At 40.4% G+C, this 23,500-nt stretch overlaps 1 protein-coding gene across 1 annotated transcript; it reads right to left on the bottom strand.

Moving 5' to 3' along the window:
* Positions 1-5,405: 5,405 nt before the first annotated feature.
* LOC131670280 (uncharacterized) lies at positions 5,406-5,952 on the bottom strand. Its single transcript, XM_058945756.1, has 2 exons — positions 5,518-5,952; positions 5,406-5,441 (listed from the first exon to the last, which is right to left on the bottom strand). Exons 1-2 carry the CDS (start codon positions 5,950-5,952, stop codon positions 5,406-5,408), a joined length of 471 nt encoding a protein of 156 aa, XP_058801739.1.
* Positions 5,953-23,500: the final 17,548 nt, after the last annotated feature.

The raw sequence follows: 23,500 nt of genomic DNA on the forward strand, positions 1-23,500 counted from the left end.
ATTTACAATAGCTAATCTTGGATTTTCTACAACATAATAATGGTTATTATGCATGTTGAACGTTCCGTCTCTCCCAAACGTCGATTCATCGGTAAATAAAATATTTTCTAAAAAATGTTCATCGTTTTCGATTCTACGTAATAACCTTTGGCAAAAATCAACCCGCACATGGTAATCTGCTTCGTTCAGTTGTTGAACTTTGCGAAAGTGATACACATAGAGGAAGTTGTCCTTAATGATCCGTTGTACCTAAGTCAAAAATATAGAATAGTGATTAGATATAAATTATCGAATATAAATTAGATTAATATAACGAAAAATAAAACATGTTTTGTGGATTTACATTTACTGCTATTACTAATGTATTACAAATGAAACCATTTAACGATGATGCTGTAAATGTAATACACAAAGGCTCTACACAATAAAATTATTTGAGCAGCCGGCCACTTTCTCTTAATTGTTTTATTTCTAAGTTTCTCGTTGGACATTGGAAAAACTACTAAACAGAATAGCCAAAGAAAACTATCTTTTAAAAATATTGGGACAAAACAAAATAAATATGCAACCAACAGTATTTGAAAAATATCTACCAATAATAAATGGATTAAAAGAAAAAAAAACATAACAGCGTAAAGAATAGAAAGGATTTTAAGTGATATTGAGAAGTCTATGCATCCGTCAGTCATCATTGACGATTTGAAATCTGCCATACGGAACGTAGATATAAAGTCTTAAGCATTCGGAATATTCGGCATCGCATAACAACCATACCACTACCATTATTCACTGAGTAAATTGAAGATGAATACGTTTTCTCCCACACCTCTCTGGTTAATGTCAGAGGCTTTTCCGAGCATCGGCAAAAGTTTCACGAATACTTTATGTCCGAATGAAGAAGGTGCCATTCCAATAAAAGTGTCACACCTTTGCCAAAAACGCCATCGAATTCTTTCTGGTAAAAGTGGCAAAACATTGCCAAAATCAACATCGAAGTCGCGTAACTACGTATTCTCGGCCGCGCGCTTTCCCTTCTATGTTGCAACGGACAGAGTCTTTTCCGAGCACCAGCAAAAGTTTTACAGCCTCTTTCCACTATGATCTTTGGAACGAAAAAGATGTCATTGCAACAAAAGTGGCAAAACATTGCCAAAAATGCTATCGAAGTCGTGTACTCCGATATCGTCATAGAGCGAACTAGACTCTTAGGGTTAGTTATTTCAGGGCTGTTATTAAGGGTTATTATTGATTAATATGTAGTTTTATATCACTACTAAGGTCACACGAGTCGACTAAAGTAGTTAAAAATTAATTTAAAAATAATGTTTTGTGCAAATTGATGTTACGAACTTCACATTCATAATTTGTTCCGGACGTTCCAAATATCGAGCAAGGGATTATGCAGACGAGAAAGAGTTTTTGAGTTGTACACGTGGTGTGCAGGACGGACCTTTGAAAATGAAAGCGTAGCACATTGGGAAATAGGGAAATTAACGCGCCCGAGCGGGTTAGGTACACGTGTAAGGGTTGTGTTCACTTTGGTCTGTTTTTTTTTAAAGAGAAAGTATAAGGATTGTATTAGCTATCACCTGTTTTTTTTTTAAAGAGAAAGCGCAAGGGTTGTGTTCGTTGTCGCCTGTTTCCTCAAAACAGAAATTGCTTTAAAGCCACCGAAGAACAATTTAGGAAATTAATAACACTTGTAAAAAACGTCGAGGAAGGCATTAAAAATCAAAGAATGGACGAAATGGGTTGCATGAGATGAGACATGAACGTTCACGAGAAGTGTGAATCATAGTCACCGCACACACTGCTCGACTTCGAACCTTCGGCCGACATCCGAAGACGCGCCATAAAAAATTAACTGCTGCTCTCGAGTCTGGGTATTATCACGCGGCCCGACAAGTAGGAAAATGAATCCACGACTGAGTAATTGATAAGTTACTTTAATTATGATAGTTAGTTTAGCTTGCGGTTAGAGGATAAGTCTGTAACGAACTCAGGATCGAGCGGCTTACGACAATTTCTTGTAATCGTTTGCTTGATAGGAATGGACGTACGAATGCGATCGTCGATGTTGAGTGTGAAAGGACAAACGAGAACGAATGTCGCAAGGATGTACACCGGGGCGGCTTGTTGCGAACCTGCGATCGAGCCAGCGGTACTGTTCTCGGAGCTCAAACTCGACCCATGGACGTGCACGAGCGCGGGATGCATTACGTGTCCGTGAAGCCAAAATTTTCAGATTCGCGGAGCTTGCTCCCCGAAGGCTGCAGACCCCATTTGGAGTTTTACTCTTGGTTGTGTGGGTCACTTCATCTTACTTGATGAATTTTACGGATAGGGCAATGTTGAGATTGCTCCTAGGACCGGCAGGCTGGCGAGTGAGAGCGAGCGAGAGAGTCGGAGGGCGAGAGAGCGGGAACGCGATAAGCGTGCCAGAGTGCCAAAGCGCGCCTGCAAGGCCCAAAAGTAAATATGTGCACGCGGCGGGGCAGCGTTGACGGCGAGGCTGGCGAGAAAATTCGGCAACATGCGACGTGAAACTGAGATGCGAGTCACTTTACGTCCAGATTCTAACGAGGCGAGTTGTGCCTCTCTTTGGACTCGTGCGCGTTAACTCGATCCTAGTCGAGATCTTTAATTTGTAAAATAGCGGCTTTTTCCTCACACTGTGAGGTTTTTTACGCCGACTATTTAGTTCTAATTTAATTGTAACTTAGTTTATTAAAAAAAAAAGAAATATTAAGCTCAGTGTACTCCTTTATTCAATCTCTCCCGCACAATTGCTCACCCCTAACAAATTAGTGCCCCGGGTGAGGAACATCGTTTAAATTGTGCGAAGTCGAGATTGCTGCTATAGTGGTTTGTTGTGCGGTTTCTGGTGTTCATGAAGTTCATCTGTGTCTCTACGATGGTGATGAGAAAACGACGCGCGCCGGCCAACAAGCAGGGGTCACCTGCGAAGCAAGTCCAGCGAGAGGTTGTCGTAACTGTGCCAGCATCTGCACCTGCGGCACCTGCAACTCCTGTACCAGCTCTGCCAAGGGAAGTCACCCGCACGAGGTCAGGGCGTGGTGGTGCGCAAAGGGCACCAAGGCCCACCCGCCGTCAACGGAAGCGAACAACCAAGCCACCTGTAGTGTCACCGACAGAATCGACTCCATCTGATGAACGGCAACGACCGCAGCTGAGTCCTTCGCTCGAGCCGGAGGTCAACGTCACTAGTACAGCGTCTTCAACAGCAGCATCAACGAGTTACGTGGTCACCAGCGAGGCGAATCGTTAACTTCACGATCAAGGTAGCGCAAGCGTTAGCGATTTTCAAGGCGTAAATTTACTCGAAAGAGCGGTATCATTGTTATCCGGTAGTTTAATCAGTACAGCCAATGTAATCCGCGAGAGCGCAGCAAATAATGTTCTGGCGAGCGATCAATTAGATTATGACAAGCGATTACCGGAGTTTTCCGGAAAGCCTCTGCAATGGATTCATTTTCATAGGACGTACGCCGAGTCCGCGAGTAATTTTAGCGATCGTCGTAACATCGGGCGCTTAGAAAGAGCGTTGAAAGGACGAGCCTACGACCTCGTGAAGACACTTTTGGCAACAACCGAGGATCCGAAAGATGTCATAACCGAGTTAGAAAAACACTTCGGGAATAAGTTTATGATAGCTCAGGATTTCGTTCGTGACCTGTATGCGCTACCGTGTCTGAAATCTGGCAAAGGCAAATTGGTTTCGTTCGCGACTCAGCTGAAATGCAGTATTGACGGGCTGAAGTTACTGAAACTGAACGAATATTTGCATAGCATGGATTTGCTATTAAGCGTGGCTAGTAAGATCCCGGACGAATTGAAATCGACATACTATCGATACGTCGAAAATGCGAGCGACTTGCTGTTCGACGCATCGTCTCTGGAAAAGCTCGCGAAATTTATGAGCAGGGAGTCGGATATGGTAGTGCATGCTGGGATATTCGACATCTAGATAGCGTCATCAAGGGGCAGCGACGGTTCAGCGAGGAGGCCGAGAGCTGCCGTGATATGCGCTGCAGCGGAGGGACAAGGGGACGATGAAGAAAGACCACTTGCGGGGAACAGATGTCTGCATTGTCGCCGCGGGAACCATGAATTGAGAAACTGCCGCGAGTTTAAAAACGATAGTATTAGGCGCAGGTGGTTTTTGGTCAAGCAGTGGTGACTCTGCTTCAAATATCTGGGCGATAAGCACTCGCGAAGGGACTGCGACGCGAAGGAAACTTGCGAAACTTGCCGTAAACACCGTCACACTCTCTTGCATTCTTTCGGTAGCCACGACCGCCGGAATAATTCTGACCGCGGAGGCTGACGTGATAATGCTGATCGAAGGGAAGATCGCGACAAGAGGGGTCGCAACAATGAGAGAGACCGTGGCGATAAGAGAGACCGCGACGAGAGAAGGCGTCGCGACGAGAGAAGGCATCGCGACGAGAGAAGGCGTCGCGACGAATCACGCACCCGAAATCGCAAGTCAACTTCTCGAAGAAATTGACTCGCGGCTCGCACGGGCCTTATACGTGCCGTACCGCTAAACATCGACGGGCCGAAAAGGAAAGCGACGACGTGCGCATTGTTGGACTGTGGAGCAACGGCTACGCTAATCGACAGGGGATTCGCGGATCATGTCGGTTTGACGGGGGAGCCCTTTAGGACAAGCATACGCGGCTTGTATGGTATGGAGTGTGGTTCGTTGCGAGAGAGTTAGTTTTTTAGTCAGCGGGCCGTTTGGCCAAGAAAAGATCGCTCGTATGCTAATTGTACCAAAGCTAGATGTGCCTCTGCAAACGTTGTCGATAGAACTCGTACAGGACGTTAAAGAGGAATACGATATCCCGATATACCCGTACAAAGACGCTAAGTTAAGCATCTTGATAGGACAGGACAATTGGCCGTTGATTATCTGTGACGAATCGCGGCGGATTGGGGATAGCGTGCTCGTTGTTTCACACACGCGATTGGGCTGGTCGGTACACGGATACATCGAAAACAGGCAGAATTCGAACAGAGATTCGCAAATACTCGCGAAATGTTTTATCGCTACCGAGGAGGAGATAACGGAACAACAAAAGCTCGCGGAATTAGAAAAATTAGTTCACGACTATATAGAAATGGAAAATTTCGGAGTAGTTAAAACCGAATCGAGAGACAAAAACAACGAACGGGCTTTAGCGATTTTGGAGGCGACTTCGCGTAAATTTAGCGAGGGATGGCCGGACACCTTCCAGACGTTTTATGGATCTTTTCTCTATTCCGCGATTTTTAAGTAATTCAAAGTTTGCGTATTTTGTTGCATAAGCGTTCTTTTTGTTTTTATATCTGTAATATTCTCGTAGTTTTAAATTGCTTGTTTTTTGTAATATTCATCGTCAAACGGTTCCTTGTATTTGTGAAATTAAATAAATCTAGAGTGTTATAAAAATTGAATCATGATTCGATTATTTTCACCCACCTCACCTGAACATAATTTATGTTACTTACCGTAGAGTAGGTTAGATTCAGCATGCCTGCCACGTTTCTAATGCTCCTAGTCGGATCCTCTTCTAAACACTCTAAAACATTTTCTTCATTTTCCACGTTGCGTACAACACGTGGAGCACCGACTACTCCTTGTCCAGCACCTCGATGAGCAAGGGGAATGAGGATACCGTCCTCTCGACCACGATGTACCGCTCCCAAAATGACATTTGCATCCGGACGTCTTCTTAAATCAGGCGGGTTCTTGCGGTCCAACGCAGCCGCGTACAAACGCGCGGCTTCGTTAGCATTGCGCCCGGCCACGCAGTAAAAAATGATCATCTCCGTATACTCGGCTCTCGTATACGGTGCACCACGACCAACAGGCCTTCCTCGGCCACCCGCACGACCTCCAGCTCGACCTCCACCTCTACCGCCACGACCCCCGCGATCACCCATAATTAATGCCAGAATGTTGTTTAGAAATTTCCACTTTTATTCGCACCGAACGCAACTTAAACAAAATTGGTTGCACACTATGATGAAACTTATTGTAAAAGATAGCACCACCACATGTTTGTAAAAAAAACCTTTGACAACAAAAACGCATCAAATTTATCAATAAACATGTTCTGATATTTAATTTTAAATACAAAAGTTTCCGTCAAATTCAAGATTTTAATTTATGAAGTTTGTTTTTTTTTGTACTTTGAATTTTTAAAAATAAAAAATTGTTGAATAATTGATTCAAAATATTTTTTATAAACAACAGCGAATGATAAAGAAAAAAAATTTTATTCCGATAGAAATGGCAAAAAATTTCCAAAATTGACGTCGAAGTCGCGTACTTTCGTACGCTTGTCCGCGCGTATTTCCCCTATCCTCTGTAGCTAATGTGAGAGGCTTTTCCGAGTGTCGGCAAAAGTTTCACGGATAGTAATGTCAACGTCAGTAATACCGAATGGTGAGCGAGATACAATTAATCTCACTCAATAAGCAATAATTAAAAATAAAAAGTCTCAGAATTAAATTTTTACTTAAATGCTCTTTATTTGTATTTCTAGTAATAACGAAAAGAATTACTTTTGATTTGATTAGAAAAATTACTGTAAATTTATGATTGTTATAAAGTTATTAACAAAAATAAATTATAAAACTTTCCCTCTCTCCTCTCTGGTTAATGTCAGAGGCTTTTCCGAGCGCCGGCAAAATTTTACAGCCTCTCTCCTCTATGATCATTCGAATGAAATAGATTTCATTCGAAAAACAGTGGCAAAACATTGCCGAAAACGCCATCGAAGGTGGATACTCACGAGGCCGCGGCTGCGCGGCTTTCTTCCTCTCCTCTCCGGTTAATGTCAGAGGCTTTTCCGAGCGCTAGGAAAATTTTACAGCCTCTCTCCTCTATGATCGTTCGAATAAAATAGATTTCATTCGACTAACAGTGGCAAAACATTGCCGAAAACGCCATCGAAGGTGGATACTCACGAGGACGCGGCTGCGCGGCTTTCTTCCTCTCCTCTCCGGTTAATGTCAGAGGCTTTTCCGAGCGTCAGAAAAAGATTCGTGAACACATCTTATCATGACCTTTTGAATGAAAAAGGTTTCATTCGAATTAAAGTGGCAAAATATTGCCAAGATCGACATCGAAGTCGCGTACTTTCGTACGCTTATTATGTAAAATTATTATAAAATTACGTAAAATTACTTTAAATGTATATGTTTGTTATAAAGTTATAAAAAAAATAAATTATAAGACATTATTAGACCGTTTATTCTAAGAAAATGACGTCTTTACAAGGCGGTTCTTTCTTTGATGCGCTGCTCAGCAACCAATGATATTTTGCAATGTTAGTTACCGCGTCGTCTCAATCACCGCTTCGGTTGCTACGGCCAAGTGGAGGGGAAAACAGCAAAAGAGGAGAAATTTGGTAGTCGACCGAAACGGCGCTCTGATTGGTCGAAATTATTAATTTTTGAAATTAATTTTCTCGGAAAGTATTGATGATAAAAATTTTTTGAAAACGGCAATCGATTCAGAAAATTTTGTTCTACAGCCCATTTTCGGGAACTATAATCCTTCTGAATCACCCTGTATACAATAGCATCAAGGTACGGATTCATTCGCTCGTCTGCGCTCACAGTAGATATTTCATATAGCTTAAATACTCTTTTTAATCAAAAATTGTATGTCAACTGTTACTCATAGAATTTTTTCATTTTTTATATTTGAAATTTTACATGTCGTAGGTATCAATCTTCATTATGGAAGCTATTAAGCTCGTACCCCATCCTACTTGCCAACGAAAAAATTAAAAGAATTGAATCCTTCAATCATTTACACAGTCAGTGGCATGAAAAAAGTTCAAACAAAATTCGGAGCAAGAGTTGTCGTCGAACTAGACGCTGAGTTTGACATTTTCCTTCCCAGCAAACTAAGCGAACATTTCATTGTGAACCCGGAATCGTACAATACTCTGCTCGGTTAACTTGAAAAAAGAATTGTTAAGATTAAGTATCTTGGCGGCAGCTTATTAGAATTTATATAAGTTACAATAATTCAATCAATATAAAAAAACTTAAAGAAATTAAGCATTTTCAATTTACTATTTATCATCCATTCATTACCTTTTTTTATTCATTTTAACAATGAGCATTGATGTGTTTGGACGCAAGCTCAGAGGAGCTGACAAACTAAATTTGAAAACTTCACATGAGATTCTTTTAACAGAGATTGAAAATATTAAAGATTCTATTTTAAAATTGAAAGCTGAATTAAAAGAAACTTATACATTAATTGATCTTCATCGAGAAGCACTTGATATGAAAATCATAGAAGTTTTATCTGACATTCATAAGTTCAATGAGTCATTTACCCTCTCCATGACGCAGTTGCCGTTACAAAAGGAGCGCGATTCATTCGCCGCAGTTCATTTGTCGTCTGCAGCAGCATCAGACACATTATGAATTCATTAAGTACCAACATTCGAAGTCGAGCTATAGCCTGCTTGCATGAATATCTTAGTAAACCGTACAATATAGATGATTCTATGATTCAAACAACGATGAATTATGTACAGTCACTCATTGACGAAGGTGCGGACCTGATACATTTTTCTAACATTTTCAACCTATCAACGCATGATCTCATAATAATTGAATATTCTATAGCCTTATTGAAAAGCATCTGGTACATGACAAAGAATAAGAAAACCAACAATTTATCTGAATATTCAATGGGTCTTTGTCATAAATTTACTCAGGAAGATATTCCTAGTTTTAGAACTAATAGGTTAGCTACAAAAGTAGTGATCAATGTTAGTCATTCCATCCTAAGCGTCTTTATACAATATGTTGCTGAATGTGTTCGCATCACCATTGACAATTATCTCCGAAATGAATTGGTTCTGGATGTATATTTTATATTCACAGTTTTATATCTACATCGTGAATATACCGATTCCAATCCCAAATTCAAAGTCAAATTTTTCAAAGTGAAATATATTCCTGTTTACTCGGCTTACACATATCGAAGATGGTTCTGCATAAAAGTGCTACAACCTCTGAAAACCAAGATTGAAAATTATCAAACACAGAATCCAATTTACACTCTTGGCTGTGTAACTAACGTAATAGTCAGCTATTATAAATAAGACAACGCAAGGATCAGATTATTCATCAGCCAGCATTCGAATAAAATGGACCGTTATCCGTCAGTCAAGTATTCGCGTCTTCCCTAAGAAAACCCAGATGAAAAGAAAAAACAATCTACATGGAAACAAGTCACTTCCAAATTTTCAACCAACACTAGTCAATTTCCAGAACAAAAAGACTACAAACAGTTCGACAATGAAAAGAAGTAATACAAATAATCAGATTACAAAACTTGTATAAGTATTATAATATAATAAACATGTATACTTTTTTTATCAAATAAATGATTTTTTAATTTTAAACGTATTCAAAATTTCGATGATTTTTTGTTGATTTTCCAATGATAATAAACCTTATCCCCCACCTCATTCCATGAGATATATCGACTGGGCGCGTCATGCCTGTACGCCACCGTCGATAATATTCCACCCCCCACACACTTAATCACATATATCTTTTTTTCTTTCATCAATCTGACGCATCATCGATTAGAATTATCATCATCGATTAGAATTAGAACTGTCTCTTCCACCTTCGCGACGTGCTTTTGTTAAAAGCGCATATTAGACGGAAAGCTATACGCGACTTTCATTCTCCGCGGGAAATGGCATCAGCTTACATGCACATTCCATCTGGAGGTCGATCCGTACCGAAGCTGCCGAAAGTGAGGAACCACGCAGTTAGCCGTTTGCGTGAGAAAGACTAAAAGTCACACGCAAACTGCTATTTCGACGACATATCAGCGCTTGATGTCTGGCTTGCTTGGGACGTAACACCTCCCCTGTTATTTGAAAAAGTGTGGAGCTTGTTAAAGAAGCTTCCAATTTTGATGTAATGAATATTGCAGGTGCTACTTCAGACACTGAGATGCGTGTTCTTAAATAGGATAACATAACATATCTAATAGTCTCGTGACTTTATTAATAATCCGAGTCAGGCATCATCCGAAGTCGCTGTCTTTTATTCAACTAACGACAGTGATGTTCTGACTTTCTTGATGATATTAGACTACTTGTAAATAGTACACTGTTGAATATAATTTAATTTTGATTCGCGAGATGTGGATGCCTTGTTATTTGCAGCTTCTAGTTTGGCGTGTAACTCTCGTTGTAGTTGTTCGCTTGGTTTCTTCTCTTCTTCGTTTTTGAAAGTAATCTTAGTCGGTGTGCTTTTGTAATGGACGAATTGTCTATCAAACGTCGCCCGCTCTTTTCATCGCGATGTTGGTGGTGTCTCTATGTCGGTTGTAGGTTTCGCCAGATACATGAATAAGTGAGCCAATGATGACCATACAGCGGCCAATAGGTGTGCGCTCCATCCATAAATCCTGTATAGAGCGTAGTCGTTGATGCAGGCGTCTAAAATGCCTTTGAAAAATTGTACAACTAATATTATCATAAGGATTCCTGCTGAAATAGTGCCGAACTTCATAAAATTTCTCCAAGTTTTCTGTATTACCGATTCGGTAAAGTCTTCCATTACATTTTTGTTTAGTAGATTTCGAAGGTTTGATTCATTTGCCATTAAGACTGCTTGCAATATTTTCTAACAATGCTGGTCGTTATATGCGGAAATTCGTATGATGGTGTAGGCGATCGAGATCTTCCGGGGAGCAGATTCCATTATTAATAAGACCGTTTATATCACTGTAATGCCAAGTCAGTTTTTTCATTGGTTGAATTATAGTTGGGTTGGTAAGCAGTGAATGACTTTTTAACGGAAAGAACCATATGTTGTTGAATTTGAATGCTGCGGGTAATATTGAATTGCAATCTCTCTTGGTTCCGTTAGATTGTAATATATGTGTTTTTGGTTTTATGAAAAGTTTGTTTTTGTTACAAATTACTGGTAATTCGTTGTAACAATTTTCAGTCTTCCTGAGACGGCATTCCATGGGTTGACACTGTACAATGTGTGCAATTTCGCCTACTGTGACTGCTGGGTGTCCTGGCTGACGCATGATAATCGTAGCAAATTCATCAGGTGCAGTTTATGCCAGTGAAAGAGAATTTTGAATTACTTGCCGTTCAAGTTCACATCTGTGTTTTACAATATCCTTGTATACTTGGGGAAATTGAAGTTTAACGTGTCGTGCAAAGTAAGTCATTTTTGTGTTAAAATATGCCGACAGAAGTATATCTTCGACTACAATTCTCTGTCTTGCGGGAAAGGAACGGCCTGGTTGTGTTTCTACTATGAAAAGTCTGGATTGTTTAGTGAAGATGAGGCGATATCCTTATAGATCAAATGAATTTTCAGTGGCTAATCCGAATGGTATCTTTCCGGTTGAGTTGGTGAAACACACATCTGGAGCATGTATGATGTTATCGGATACTTTAGTGCCATAACCTCGATACAGCGCTTCATACGTATTATAATTGCACTGAGGTTCCGGGTTTATTTGCCAAAATGCATAGAATTCTTCATTGGTAAAACAGTGATCATCTGTATAAGTTGCGTATGTAACATTGCGTACTAAGAGGAAGATATATTTCGTTCTTCTCTCTTTTAGCACTCACGTAAAATTCCTGAACTGTGATTGTAAGTTCTGAATATTTGTATACATTTTCGTACTCGATACCGTTTATTACTAAACGAACGCCTTGGCATCTTCCTTCGCTGAACAACGAGCCGTAGCTGGTGACAGTTTCACGAGTCGTTGCGTTTACTTTGATGTTCCTGATAATGACTTTTCCAAATTTGAACTCACCGTATCGTGCTATATCAAAGCATTCATCCGATAAGACCCTTTTTATGTAATTTTCAACGCCGTGTTCATCGTCAGAATTGTGTGAAAATATGCTACAATGACGTGCTGTACGTTTAACTTGAATTTTGCATTGCCTTACAAAGATCTTTTCCTATTCAACTAGTTGTAATAGTTGGATGTATACTGGTGTTTGCATTGGCTTAATGTCTTCGAGATCACACGACTCGACATCGATAAGAAAGACGGTCGTTATGTTAGGTTTTCCGTCCCCACACCTGTAGGCGGTGAGTATAACAGTGGTGCTGATGACTGCGAGGAGGATAAAGGCCGAAAGGATTTCCATTTCGTATCGTTTCTTCGTATTTTGTTCAAACTCTAGATGGGAGAGAAATGGCAAAGAAAGAAGAAAATATTTCTATCTACACAGTTGATATCCAAGATTTTCAGGTGTATAATGGAAATCATGTCCCTGATCCACGCGTTTTATTCCATAGATTTTTGAAATGGCTCCCGGAAATTTCGTTGTGTCGCTACATAACTGTAGCGATCCGTCCTTATGTTGCGGAAACTCTTTACCTCGACTTTAGAGATTTCAGAGTTCAGAATCTTTTAATCTCTCTCAGTATATTCGCATACACATATACATACATTCCGTCTATAGGTTTGATGATAATTGCCCCGTCAAACTATCAGCAGGTTAATCCACCTAACCCTGGGATAAACAAGTTTAGTCATTTGTTATTTCTTCAAATAATTTAATCCTATGCATGAGCGAGCTACCTCAACTAACCAACCTGCCTCTAACCCACCAAACCCTCATAAACCATCCTTACCGAACCACATGCAGGATAACCCACCTAATCCTGTGAAAAGCAACTTTAGTCGTTTGTTATTTCTTGAAATAATTGAATTTTACACCATAAGCAAGTTATCCCAGCTGTAGAACATACCTCTTATCCACCTACCCCTAACCTAACTAACCCCCACCCTTACTGAAACACAAGCAGGCTAAACCTCCTAACCCTGGGAAACACGAGTTAAGTCGTTTGTTATTTCCTGAAATAATTTAATCCTACGCCTGAGCGAGCTACCTCAACTAACCAACCTGCCTCTAACCCACCAAACCCCTATAAACAACCCTTACCCAACTAAATGTAGGCTAATAGACTTAACTTTGGGAGAATTAAATTTATCAGTTGCTTTTTCTTAAAATAATTGAATTCTACACCGTACGCGGGGATCCCATTTTTTTTTATACAATATATCTTAGCTCAAACATAATTTATGACAAATAAAAATATGTTTAATACATTTTATCTTAATAGTACCAAAATGGCGAGAAATATCTCTTAAAAATAAACACGAGAATAACACGATGTCTAATTATCATTTAGAGATCTATACATATATATTTATATTCGTATGTAGATACATAAATATATTTACGTAAGAGCCATCGTACGCGATACGACATATATTTTGATTTTTCATAATAATTTTCATCTTTTTCTTTTTTTATTTATTGGTAAATTAAAATGTATCATTCAACGAATTCCTTACAGAAATGATAATCATCGAAAAAGTGTTTGAAACATAATAATCTTCTACACCAACCACACCGTATTATAGCAACATTTTTACATGCTTCTACTTCGCAATGTATATTGCAAGAATCTTCAAAACTAAAATCAACAGGGTTATCTGTTTTAGCTGGTTTATCAGCAATGTAGCCGCTTTTATACCAAGCGTATTTAAAAATATTTGTATACCTTGGTGAAGACAGCTGGTTATGGACAAGAGACTGCATTTTATTGATGTTATTTCTTAAATGTAGATTCATTTCATAGTCCATCAAAATTAGTTGATCTGATAAACGTCGAACGAAGTTTTTCCAGATACGAAATCCATAAACATCGAGTGGTTGGATGTTCCCTGTCGTTCTTGTAGGAATTTTTTTTATATTAACAATTTTGTTTGTCGGTATCGTTTCCCTTACAGCTTTATCGCAATGTCCACTCCAAGAGTCGAGTAAAAGTACAGATTGAGGTCCAACATTTGGGTAAAAAACTTCTTTCGACCAAATTTTAAAATGATCGAAAATAAAAAAATGTCAAAATTTTTTTATATCATTGCATTATAATAAACAAAAATATACTAACTTGTCGTTAATTTTCCAGATTTAGATGGTTCCACATGCACATTTTCTGGTCTAAATAACGAAGATACCACTATGGGACAGAAATTGACCACTTTTTTCTTTTAATACTATAAAAAGTGGTGATAAAACTTTCCCGGTTGCTGATATAGTTGGCTGAATTGTATAACTGTGCGTTGTCGATGAAACCGGCTGTACCAGACATTGCACTTGCTTTTCTCCTTCAACTACTAATGTTCTTCCCGAGTGTATTTCTAATTGGAAACCACTCTGATCTGAATTATAAAAGTTTGCAATGCCGATTTCTGGTATACATGATTTAACATCAGCTACAAAAATATCAGCATTAGTTTGTAGTTCTTCTTTACTTTCTAATGTTTTTTTGGTCATAGATTTATTTATTTTTCTAGATACTATTCTATGAGCTTTTTCAAATTTTAGTAACCAATTTTGAGAAGCCTTAAATCTTATATCTTCATAGCCAACAATTTTTTGAGCTACCAAAGCCCATTTCCGTATATCTCGACCATGCACTATCGTACCATCTGCAATAGCGGCTTTTAAATTATCAAACGTGTATTGGCAAATTTGCGCAATTTTTTCTCGGTAAGTTCCATTTTTATTAATTGTTTTCGCCCAACGTTTAAGTTGACTTATAGATGAAACTTTTTTGAATCTATGTTGTACAGTATCCAGTTTTCAGTTTTTGTTTTTTCCGCTCCTCCAAAATTCTACGGCTCTTTGTTTATAATCAAATGTGATTTCTTCATCGTCATTTGTGCACTGATCTGTTGGTGCAAAATCAAGATCAGGAAAGTGATGTTGAACTTCATCTTCGATTATTTTAGCATCAGTATCTTTATAATCTTCATGAAAATCTAACGTCTCTTCAACAATCATATCAATATCATTAAACTCATACACGGCATCTATTAATATTTCTTTCAACTTTTCTGACAATTTAATTTCTTTGAAATTAATCTCGCTATCTGGTATTTGTAAACTTTGAAAATATGCTAATAATAAATTGACTACGTTCAAAGGATTGATCTTCATGTTTTAATCTAAAACAAAATCAAGATATAAATACTCTATTTTGCAGTTGAATAATTTTACAAAAGACAAAAGAAAACCTAGTCTATAAATGGAATTCGATCATACGTTTTTCACAGTTATATTTCACATGTTTACAAATCAAAATATTTGAATAAAATTATATATGATAAGTGACATAAATACTTACGTAGTAGACAAAAACTTTTCTTCTTGTTATGTACTATATTGTCGTATTCGGGAAATTTGTATGTAATTATAGAAATAAGTTTATTTATAAATCCAGCACTATAAGAAAACTTTAACTTTTTAAATACTTGACTTTTCTTCAACTACTATGAATAATGAAATATGTATCGGATGTCTTATTATCGTAAGGGGCGTAGATTTGATATAACTTATCTTCTTCGAGTCATTGATAAGACAAAATTGTAAATAAGACAAAGTGTACAGCAAAGTAAAGTACTAACAAAAAGTAAACTTAATCACAAGTAAATATTGAAAAAAGTAAACAGTTTATAAGTATAGGAATTGAGACTATAATAACTATTTATAACTATTAATATAATCAATTAATTGTTATTATTCTTATGTTTCTTTTCTCATTGACAAATTGTAAATGATTAAAAAAGAACTAATAACTAAATAAACTTCCACTTTTGAAATTAATAATTTTTAACTGTTATTACTTGTTATTTTTCTTTATTACGAATTAACTTTACGTTTAGAAAATAATAACTATTATTATTACTCTTTTATACACAGCTATATGTAATACAATGCAAATAATATTAAAAAAAAACTGATACTATAACTGTTATTATTAATTTCAAAAAAACAAAATAGTTAATAATTATTTATAATTTATTTTAGTCTTAAATCTTATATTTATAAGCCGTTATTAATTATTTTTATCTTTTTTGTATTTATAATGAAAAGAAAATAATAATTATTACATAAAATTTGTAATACTTGGGACATATTGTTATGCAACATGAATGTTATTCAAAAAATACATTTATTTTTCGCTATTTATATAAGGTTAGCCCGCATGTGGTTCGGTAAGGGTAGCTTATAAGGATGGGGATTAGATAGGTTAGGGGTAGGTGAAAAAGAGTTATGTGATTCAGCTGGGATAACTCGCTTATGGTGTAAAATTCAATTATTTCAAGAAATAACAAACGACTAAAGTTGCTTTTCCCAGGATTAGGTGGATTAACCTGCTGATAGTTTGACTGGGGTGGTTTCTAGGGGGGTGAAACACCCCTTAAACATATTTTTTTTTAAATCCGGAAACACGTTAATTTAATTTTGGTATTTTCTTATTATCAGTGCGATTTTTAAATCACTCGAGCTGATTTACTATATTACATGTCGTAAAACAGTACAAAAAATAGTGTATTTACCCCTATTAAAAAGGGGGTTGCAACCCTTCGGTATAAATGTTATGTCCTTAAAAGCGCCTTTTTATAAGAAATTTTTTAACGTTGAGTTTACTGAAAAATATTCATTTGATGCTGAGAAATATTAAAAAAATTGATTTTAGGGGTTGGGTTGATTTTCATGGTGGATTTCACCCCTTAAAAGCCCTTATGGGCCGATAAAAAAAACACGTATCTAATTTTTTTTCAAGTACTACAACATATCCATTTAAATCATTTAAATCGGTGAGGTCGGGTTGGGGTGGTTCCCTTGTAAGGTCCAAGTTCAACATTCGTGCGGTGAACAGTGTGGAACCTCCAGCGAATCCTTTCTGCGAATTACGGAAATTTCACGAGTACTATTGTGTGTAACGACCTGCTGGCGAAGTCGCGACCTACCTCAAGCACCAGAGGGAACCCCGAGCTCGAGAGGTACCCGTACCGGCGTCGTCGTCATTGGTAGCAGCAAGAGCGAGGCGATAAAACTTTGTCGGCTGGCTAGTGACAAAGTTAATATAGTGTCTAATTCATAATGTTTGCGAGAAATAGCGTACACTCGATTTTTCTTAGCTTTGCGTATATTTTCTCTCTCTCGTGCGTACAACGGTTTATCGGTTGCTTGCGTCAGGCGTGACTGACTCTGTTGTTAAGCCTTTTGTAGCGATCGTCCGAAAGGCGATCCGTACTGTCTACCTGTCGGTTCAATAAAGTCGAGATGCTTGAAGTAAAATACCAATTAGCCATCTTTTGCCGGTCATTTTTCCGAAGTTCCTCGCTGAACCAATCCAACCCAACCCACGAGCATCGAGTGCATCGGACGGATCGTGAGAGTTTTGACGATCCCTTCTCCTTCTAGTACTCTTCAATCATCCACTCCTCGACTTCTCACGTCGAGAGAGCAATTAACGGGGAAGCAGCTACGCCGACCAGCTTCGCCAAGATGCGAAACCGGCCCAGCCATCGGACTAAAATCCAGCACCTTCCCCACGAGTGTGAACATGGACGTGAACGCGGTGCTCTTCGGGCGCGAGTACACACTTACGTTTACGTATGCTGAGGCGTTCCTTCACCCGAATATGGCGTTACATGGCGCCCAACTTTAAAGTTCGGCTAGTGACAATAACGACGCTCAAGGCCATTATTCAACGTGCGTGTATACGACGAAAAAGGGAAGCAACTCGAGCGACACATTGTAAGCGCGTGCTTGTATTTACTTTCATGCTAGCCTCTAACGACCTCAAGTCTGCATTCTGCGCCGTTCGCTGTAGATATTTTTTTGTACAGCCCAGGACAGGAACTACTAACAACAGCAATTTAAGCAAAATCATACCGAAGATCTGAAGTCAATAATATCAAGGAACTTCAGCGACTAGCCATGCTTGCATAAAATATGCTGAATTTGCACCGGATCGATCGGCTTGTGCCAGATCCTTACACCACCTTAATCCCAGAGCTGGCTTACGAGCCACCTAGGAATGAAGGCAAGAGTCAGCCATCGAAGGCACACGTTTTTAAGGTGTCACTTTCGGATGAGAATGAGAAAGTGCAAAGGCTCGAAGCCCTGATCAACCGACTGGAGCTCGCTCAGGCGAACGACCAGAGGAACAGATATCAGAAAGTTGAAGCTTTTATTGTCTCGCATTCGCGATGTAGGCTTCATGATAAATCCAGAAAAATACGAGTTTTGCTGGCCCGAAGTCCGAAAAACTTGAGCAAATTACGAACGTTTCTCGAGATGGCATTGTGGTACCGATGTTTTCTTTCAAACCTGGCCTCGATGGCTGAACCTCTTACGATGCTGACGCAAAAAAAAAAGATGAATATATTTAGGACCAATCCCACGAACTCGCCTTCGATCAGATAAAAAAATTGTTAATGTCGGCAGTCTGCCTCTATTCTCTAAATCTCCAAGGGGAATATATACTCGAGACACACGCCAACGCTACAGGCGTAGGATCGGTACTGATGTAGTGGGTACGAAAACAGCTACACGTCATCGAATATGCGAGTCGCGTATTGAATTCGGCCGAGCGCAATTATTCGACGGTTGAGAGGAAAGCTCGTACGGTGATTTGGAGCATTCGTAAGTTTCGCAAGTACGTGGAAGCTTACGAATTTACTGTGATTCCTTATCACCATAGCCTAAGGTGGCTCATGAACCTCAGGAACCCGACTGACCACCTCGTTGTCCCGCAAGAAAAGAGGGCAGAGATTTTTATGAATGTCATAATGCCGTTACAGCAGCTCATCCAGGCCGCAAAAAGACTTTCGTGCGAGTTAGCCATGTATATTATTGCCCTGGCATATATTTTAACGTAAGAGATTACATCAGGGGTTGCATTGTGTGTCAGCAATGCAAAGCGGAACAAAAATCTCCGTTTGGTTTGATGAAATTACGGGTGATTGAAAGGCCGTGGCAGGCAGTAGCGGGCGACATCACAGGGCCATTTCCTTGTAACCCGAGGAGCTACGAATACATCCTAGTGTAGACTTGTTTACCCGCTGGTGTCTACGTGTTTAAAGTGCGTATCTCTACGACAGGCTAATGGTAAGGCAATCAAGAAAACGCTGCAGCACAAATGGGTAGTCATATGTTTCAGTGCACCAATGACATTCTTATCGAATAACGGCACCGAATTTAAAAACCGAACGGTGAATGTATATCTACAGGTGACAAGAATATGTGATACCTTCACGCTGCTCTACCACCTAAAAGCAAATACGACCGAGCGAGTGATCCGCACGGAGAAGATCATGATCAAGGCTTTGTTGCGTGACATCGAAATAAGGATGAGTACTTGCTAGAGTTTACATTTTTGCTGAACATGGCGGTACACAGCACGATTGGTCTAAGTCTGGCGATGCTGAACTTCGGAAGACAGCTCGATCCGCCAGGCTATCTGCGTCGGGTAGTCGACCAAGCCATCACCGAACGAGGAGAAGTAGACTAGCAAGTGTATTGTGCAGAACGGTTGGCCGGGAATTCCATCTTCGCTCAAAGGGCGAAGGAGCACGCGCTCAAAGAAAATGAACGCCAGACACAACCAAAGCAGTCACCCAGTGGAGTTCAAAGTAGGCGACTTGGTACTGAAGAAAAACAGAGTATTATCAAACGCTGCACAGGGAATAGCCACTACGCTAGCCCCTGCATACGTGGGTTCCTATATCATCTTCGCGGTTGTAGGGTACAATACCTACCAACTCGAAAATCAGCAAGAGAAACTGCCAAGATTGCCATACGCTAAGGACCTCAGGTACTTCTATCACTTATCGAGACTAGACGAAGAAGGAGAAAATGCGCGCAGAAAAATCACTGCGCCTCAACCACCGAGGGACGGGCAGGCGACGAGCGAGCTGCCAACCGAGCATGCGAGCGAATCGAGGATATCGACAGCCAAGGAGAGCGAACGCCGGACGCAAGTAAAATCGAAACGCAGAGCAAACGCAGTGCATCACCGAAACGCCCGCCACCCATGGAAGTAGAGCCGTCGTAGCCCGCGACCATGCCGACCAAGCGAGGGCGCGCTCGTCCTAGGAAAGCCATACACCTTATGGCTAAAGACGGATCGGTTAGATTACCCGTTGCTCCATTTGACGTACGCTCTAGAAGAAAACTGGGGCGACGGCGGAAAAGATAGCGGCGTTTGCCCAACGGGCCACGCGCGTGATCGCCTCGCATGTACGAGTACAATGAGGTACCCACCCCCGCTGAGAAACAATCCATCTGATGGGCTAAGAAACACACCGTTAACAGCGACTCCAGAGGGCCTGGGCCAAGCTGAAGAGGCGTCCACCTTTGGCACGAACACGCACGCCTGACACCTCATCTAACCCCGAGAAAATTCCCGCTTATTTATAGAGGCCGAGATGTTGAATATCGACCTTCAGCAGCTCGACAGATTGGCAATGGAGATAGAAGTGATGAATTGAGGGGTTGACGGTATCGCGAAGCGATCCAGCATCTGCTCGCTGACCAACGAGCGACCATCAACAGAGAAAGGCAAGAGAGAAACGAGTATGTGTCTCACGAAATCAGTGAGATCACCGGTGAAGACAGAAAAGAGTCTTTTGGATTCTCAAAAGCCAGTTTCCCCTTACCCCTGAAGAAAAAGTTAGTAAAGTTGCGTGACGGAACAATCCTTGTCAAGACTCTGACGCGAGAGATAGCGAAGTAAGTCGACCTGAGTGGCGATTCATGGATGCTCATGTTTTACCGCTCTCCACCGCAAGCAGATCAAACGAGAGAATAGTGCTGCGTGAGATCCGGCCTGGAAGGATTACGCGATGCATAGGAGGAGTTGCGGCTTTTCCAGATTGCTGTCCTCGGCGCCTTCGACAGTCTACGCACCGAATTCAAAGTGGACCTCAAATTCGGCGACTGGCGTCGCTTGGCCGCGGAATGATGAGTGGTCGGGAAGACGATCAAAGACGCGCTCCTTGATCATCGGGTTGGGACCTAAGGCGAAGTGGCGTCGGGAAACGAGCATAGCAAGCACCGCCAGGCTAGCAGAATGAGCGGACAATCCTGTCATCAATCAAAGTCTAATCGTACCAACGGAAGACTCCAGAAGAGCCAACACCCAGAAAAGCACGCCAAGCTCGATCAAATGTCAAGATTTTGCTCACTGTCTTCTTTGATTACCGTAGCGTAGTTCATCAGAAATTCTTATCACAAGATCGTACGGTCAATAAGGAGTATTACCTTGAATTTATACGAGGTGTGATCAAAAAGTAAGGTGAATTTTTATTTTTCTCAAAAAATATTTATTTATTCATCAATTTATATTTTATCTCCTTCAAAGTATATTCTAAAATATAAAAGCGTCTTCTGCAAGTCTGAAGCCAAATACCTCGGCCTGTTGATCAACCGCGAGGGGATCAGGCCAGACCCTGAGAAGGTGCGCTCTATCATGGAGTACCCACGGCCAGGAAACGTGCGACAGCTGCGCACCTTCCTGGGGGTAGCTTCATGGTACCGCAGATTCTTGACCGACTTCGCCACGCACGCTCAACCGTTAACGAGGTTAACAGGAAAAAAGAGCGAATATGTGTGGGGAGAGGAACAGGAACAAGCCTTCGCCAAAATTAAGGCACTCATGATGTCCGCACCATGCCTGGGATTACCAGAACCTGATGGGCAGTACGTGCTGGAGACAGATGCTAGCGCTACCGGAATCGGGGCCGTCCTGATACAAAAAGCAGGAAACGGCGAACGAATCATAGAGTACGCTAGCAGAGTCCTTAACCCGGCTGAGCAAAACTACTCAGCTACGGAGCGCGAATGCTTGGCGGTCGTGTGGGCTATCCAGAAGTTTTGCCCATACATAGAAGCGTACCCGTTCAGGGTGGTAACTGATCACAATAGCCTGAAATGGCTATACAACCTGAAGAATCCTATTGGACGTCTCGCCCGATGGGCCTTACAACTTCAAGGCCATACTTTTGAGATCGAATATCGAAAGGGGGCAGACAATGTATCGCCCGACAACGATTGCCCGACAAGTGCATTATATCCCTCGGATATAATGCACTTGTGCCAACGCTTTTTCCAATCCTCAAAGCATTTCAAAAAATCATTTTTTGTGATCTTGTTTAGTTCATCCTTCGATGCCGTCTTTATCTCCTCAATCGTGGCAAAACGCCGTCCTTTCATGGGCCTCTTCAGTTTTGGGAACAAGAAGAAGTCACAGGGGGCCAGATCTGGGGAATACGGTGCCTGTGGCATCGTTACTGTGTTGGTTTTAGCCAAAAAATCGCGTACAAGCAACGATGTGTGAGCAGGGGCGTTATCATGGTGCAAAAGCCAATTTTTATTTTTCCACAAATTCGGACGTTTCTGGCGGATTGCTTCGCGCAAATTGCGCATAACTTGCAGGTAATATTCCTTATTTACTGTTCTACTCTGTGGCAAGAACTCATGATGCACCACGCCCCTGCAGTCAAAGAAAACTGTAAGCAAAACCTTTACATTTGATCGAACTTGGCGTGCTTTTTTTGGTCTTGGTGATCCAGAATGCCTCCACTGGGATGATTGAGTCTTAGTCTCGACGGCATAACCGTATACCCATGTTTCGTCACCTGTTATAACCCTGTTGAGTAAATCTGTATCATCGTTGACGTCATTCAGTAGCTCTTGGGCTATGCTCATGCGACGTTTCTTTTGGTCGAAATTGAGCAATTTCGGAACAAACTTCGCTGACACACGTCTCATGTCTAAAACACTTGTCAAAATTGATTGGCACGAACCAAATTAGATGCCAATATCATCAGCAATTTCTCTAATGGTAATTCGACGATTTCCCAACACTATTTTCTTCACTTCTTCAACATTCTCATCAGTTGTTGATGTGCTGAGGCGTCCAGAACGAGGTTCGTCGTCGGTGTCTTCTCGGCCTTCTTGGAAGAGTTTATACAACTTGTAAACATTTTTTTGCTTAAAGTAGACTCACCGTATGCCACTTTCAGCATTTCAAGTGTTTTGAAACATTTGATTCCATTTTTCACCCAAATTTAATGCAAACTCTTTGATCCATGTTTTTAGACAGCAGCAAATCGTGGAGCACGCAAAACACTTCTAACCTTGATGCCTCTCACAAACAAACCAAACATACTACAAAGCTGAAATTTGGAACGTATGTTCTAGACGAGTGTACCGACATAATCAAATAAAAAAGTCGTAGCCCGCTAAATTTCAAAATTCACCTTACTTTTTGATCACACCTCGTATATCGTTTGCCAGAGGCAATATGCAAGAAACGTCCGGAACTTTGGAAAAATAATTCGTGGATTTGCATCATGATAATACATCTGCTTATTCATCGTTGCTTGTGAGAGATTTTTTGGCCAAAACCAACACCAGTCATGCCTCAGCCTCCATATTTACTCCAGATTTAGCTCCCAGCTCTTTTCCTAAAACTTAACAATTCCATGAAACTTAAAGAATTCCATGAAAGAACATCAATTTTCAACGATTGAGGAGATAAAAACTGTATCGCTAAAAGAACTCAAGACTAT

This window comes from Phymastichus coffea, unplaced genomic scaffold (assembly GCF_024137745.1).
Source record: "Phymastichus coffea isolate CEN01 unplaced genomic scaffold, Cenicafe_Pcof_1.1 PCOF00106, whole genome shotgun sequence".
Taxonomy (NCBI): domain Eukaryota; kingdom Metazoa; phylum Arthropoda; class Insecta; order Hymenoptera; family Eulophidae; genus Phymastichus; species Phymastichus coffea.